General features: G+C 35.8%; 1 protein-coding gene across 1 annotated transcript; it reads right to left on the minus strand.

The window, feature by feature from the left end:
- Positions 1-2,367: 2,367 nt before the first annotated feature.
- On the minus strand, positions 2,368-3,309 carry LOC119638606 (nucleolar protein 58-like). Its single transcript, XM_038035473.1, has one exon. It carries the CDS (start codon positions 3,307-3,309, stop codon positions 2,554-2,556), a length of 756 nt encoding a protein of 251 aa, XP_037891401.1. The 3' UTR covers positions 2,368-2,553.
- Positions 3,310-4,005: the final 696 nt, after the last annotated feature.

Consider the following 4,005-nt stretch of genomic DNA (forward strand, 5'->3'; position numbering starts at 1 on the left):
CAGATTTACAGAAACTCATCGATTTGATGGATAAACTTCGCGAACTTTGCGCCACAGTCGCAATAGTAAAGACAGGATACTGAAATTTCGCACAAACGTTCCTTGATCGAATAAGAATACGGGGTTAAAAGATTGGCGCGATGCATTTACAAACATGTCCGAAATGCAGAAAAAAATAAAACAACCTTGAGAACCGACGAAATTTTTTTACCATCATGAAAAAGTTAGATCAATATAAAAAAGTTAAATTTTCTATTTCCTAAATTGATAACACCGTGTTCGACTTCTGTGCCACAGCTCAGAACATAAACATCATTACTGTTTCAATTGCTCATGAAATTGTACGACACAAAATGCATTTTTTCCGATTTTCGCAATGTTTGTGAAGAGACGACTTCTGACCATCAGTTGATCATAAAGCACATTATTTTGAGAGATGAGATCTGGATGTTCGCTTATGAGCAAAAAACAACCGATCAATGAAGAGCAAGCTGAGCCTAGATCTGTGCACCAAAGTCGATAAAAATCAAGATGATATGAACAGTTTTCTTCGAATGTTGTTGTGTTTTGCACTTGTGCCGACAACAAGGAATTTTATTTGACATTAAACCAGTGATATAATAGGTGCTTGCATGTATTTTGGTGAACGACATCTATTGCTGAAAATGATAAAATAATGCAAAGTATCTAAGTACACAACGTTTAAATTCGATGATTTTGCCGTTTCTCTACATAAAATAAAAGTTTTCCTTTCAGTATTACTGAGTTTCTTCAGTGTATACAGAGGCTAATCATAGAACGATCATAATTTTGTTTCCGTCATTCACTACTTTTCTTGTTTAACTTGAAAAAATGTGTTGACGAAGCCGAACACACTTATGGTGATTCAGGAAAACAATGAATTTCAAGAGTTATTTGCCCGAAGCTCACAACAAAGAAGACTGACTGTTTCTAGACGTTTCCGCTTCGACACAGTACCCGAACATTCATGGCTGCAAAGTTTTGCTGTGTATATGTTTGGATCAAGCAAGTGTAGGGTATTACGAGCTGGTAAAACCGAATAAAGTTGTCAGTGCAAATGCCTATCGACGTCCCTTAAAAAAATTAAACGATGTATTGTTGCAAAAAAGCCCAGCAATAGTGGTTAACAGAAATAAAGTCATCCTCCTGCAAGACAACGATAGGCCACACGTTGCAAGAGTTGTGCAGAATGTACTGTTGCAACTCGAATGAGAAGATTTGCCAAACCCGGCGTACTCACCAGATATAGCGTCGTCTGATTACCGCTTGTTCAGACCGATACAGCACCGTTTGAGTGCCACGCGCTTTCGAAATACTGAGGTAATGCGAAAATCGGCCGATGATTGAATTGCTGCCAAACTAATGTCATTCTTTCGACACGATACCGCCATGTTGCCAGTTGTAGAAGATAATGGAAAATATTTTAATTAATATATATTTCACAGATTTTTTCAATAATCGCCTTTTTTAAATGAAAAAATGATCAAAATACATGCAAGCAAGCATTATATAAGAAAAGTTAACCATACGTAAATATAACCTATACTACACTAAATATGTATGTATGGTGGAGTTACGATTATGTGTGTGAAACCAAAACGAACATGTGACTATGGTTCTCATAATCCGCACACTGCTACACAATTCCATTTGAAAAATTGAATTTTTTGGTTGTTTATAATTTTTACACGCGCACAAGAGATATTTTTTAAATCACATGACTTAAGCGAAGGAAAAGAAAAAAAATTGATTTAGTGGAAATTTCACAGTGGTTTGCTCCCTTAACGTAAGCTAATAAAATCGCTTAAGTTATTTCAGTGCATTATTTACAAATATATTAATAATATTTCAAATCATAGTATCATGATTAAGGCGTAGTTAAGCAGTTAAGAAGCAAGACTAGTACGTCGACATACTTGGTTTAATTCAAATCATTTCTATTTGCAATAAAAGGTATATTTTGCAGAAATAAAATTTTCTTAGATGAACGAAATGAATTCTTAGAATGAAAGGAAAAAATTACAAATATATATATAAACACAAACAATTTGAAAAATCGAAGAAAATCCAAAGTTAGAAAACATTCCGACAAAACATCAAAGGCAACGAGCATGGAGAAAGTTTACGACATTTACGAATGTTTTAAAAACGCGTCAAAGCTACTTGAAGACAAAATTTGAAGCTTCTTCTGTGCGTCGCAATTGCGTTCATAGACAAAATCTACCCTTTATCAATCAGTATTTCCTGCTCTGTCGAAATTCTTGTGAATGGTGTTACGATACCATCATATATGTATACACAAATTTATATATAATTATAAATATATATATAAATATATGCAGATATAATTTCAGATAACTTAGCATCTAACGCTGACATAAAAGCAAGTTATTCTAACGCCAGCAGAATCCACAATTCCCAGTCACAAAAATTGCGCTAGAACAGGAAAAATGAAAGCAATCGGACCACTTTGTCCATTAACATACGCGCAATAGGTAAAAGCTCACAATTCAGTCCCGTAAGGATATGACGCTAACAACATCTACAATATAAATTCGACATTCGGCATTTTTGCGCTCTACTGCAAAAATCATTATCCAACAAAGGCGAGGTTGGATATCTAGCACGCAGATTTTGCGTTATATAACCTACATAATAGGGCGGATACACTAACATTGATAAAGCATTAAATTTTCTCCATGCTTTTTCGTAAGCATCTTCCCTCTCTTTTCTCTTTCGTTCTCTTTCGGCTTTAGCAGCCGCCCTCCTTTGCGCTCTTGCAGCTTTTATCAATGCTTTATTTTCACGTGCGTCTGCCAGGCTAATCGGCAACGGTGAACATTTGAAACCAATAGGATCGGCTCTTTCTACACTTATATACCGATTACCTGCACTGTAATAAAGAGGCAAACAAGCTTCAAAACGTATGCGATTCTTTGGCCAATTATCATCGACTTTTTCTAGCTTTTTCTTTTCCTTCTTTCTCTCCTCTTTCGGGAAAGGACGATAATAAATACCTGCCTTCTCTTTCATTTGCTCTTTCTTCTTCTGTCTCATCTTCCTCTTCCTCTCTTTCTCCTTGTCCTTCTCTCGTCCCTTCTCCGCGTCCGCCACTTTTTTCTCTTCTTTATCCTTCTTAATTATTTCTAATTCCCTCCAGTAAGATATATGATGCGGCCGCTCGTACTTTACTTGTTTCCATTTTCTATTCGGCTCATAGGAATAGTAAGACCACAAAGGCCGAGTCTCTGTGTAAAAGTCCACGTCGGGTATAGGAAAGCAGCGCATTATTTTTGAAATTTTATTCAGTTAAGTTTAGAATCTCAACTAAAATTTGGATATGTCATTGAAGAGATAATTTATAATATATATAATGTGTAATAATTTTTACAATGTATAAAGTTCAATACAGAGTTGTATTTACATCAATGATTTGCCCTCCGTGATTAAATTCAGTAAGATTTTAATGTATGCTGATGATGTGAAACTGTTTACTTCTTTTTCCGTAGAATCGCAATCACATCATCTTCAAAGTGATTTGAACAATTTGGTTGCATGGTGCTCCCTCAATCTTCTGAAGCTAAATCTAAATAAATGTAAGAAGCTTTCTTTCTTAAGAAGGAAGTCGTTTAGTACCCAATACTTCATTGATTCGCACAGGTTGGAAGACGTCGATTCGTTCATTGATTTAGGCGTTCTATTCGATTATAGGTTACGTTTCAATTTGCATATTGAGTCCTCGTTAAGCAAAGCTAGGTCCGCTCTTGGTTTTATAAAGAGGTGGTCCAAAGAGCTTGATGATCCTTATATTACTAAAAGGCTTTACACGTGTTTGGTTAGACCTATTCTTGAGTATGCCTCTGTTGTGTGGTCTCCTTCATATAGATGCTACGTTGGTTCAATTGAATCTATACAAAAGCAATTCTTGCTGTTTGCACTTAGGAATTTGGGTTGGGACCCGATTTCCCCTCTTCCACCCTATGA

The sequence above is a fragment of the Glossina fuscipes genome, unplaced genomic scaffold, assembly GCF_014805625.2.
Source record: "Glossina fuscipes isolate IAEA_lab_2018 unplaced genomic scaffold, Yale_Gfus_2 91, whole genome shotgun sequence".
Lineage (NCBI taxonomy): Eukaryota > Metazoa > Arthropoda > Insecta > Diptera > Glossinidae > Glossina > Glossina fuscipes.

What these genes read in the sequence shown, in the direction of transcription:
- LOC119638606 (XM_038035473.1), bottom strand. Translation starts at nt 3,309, where the DNA reads ATGCGCTGCTTTCCTATACCCGACGTGGACTTTTACACAGAGACTCGG.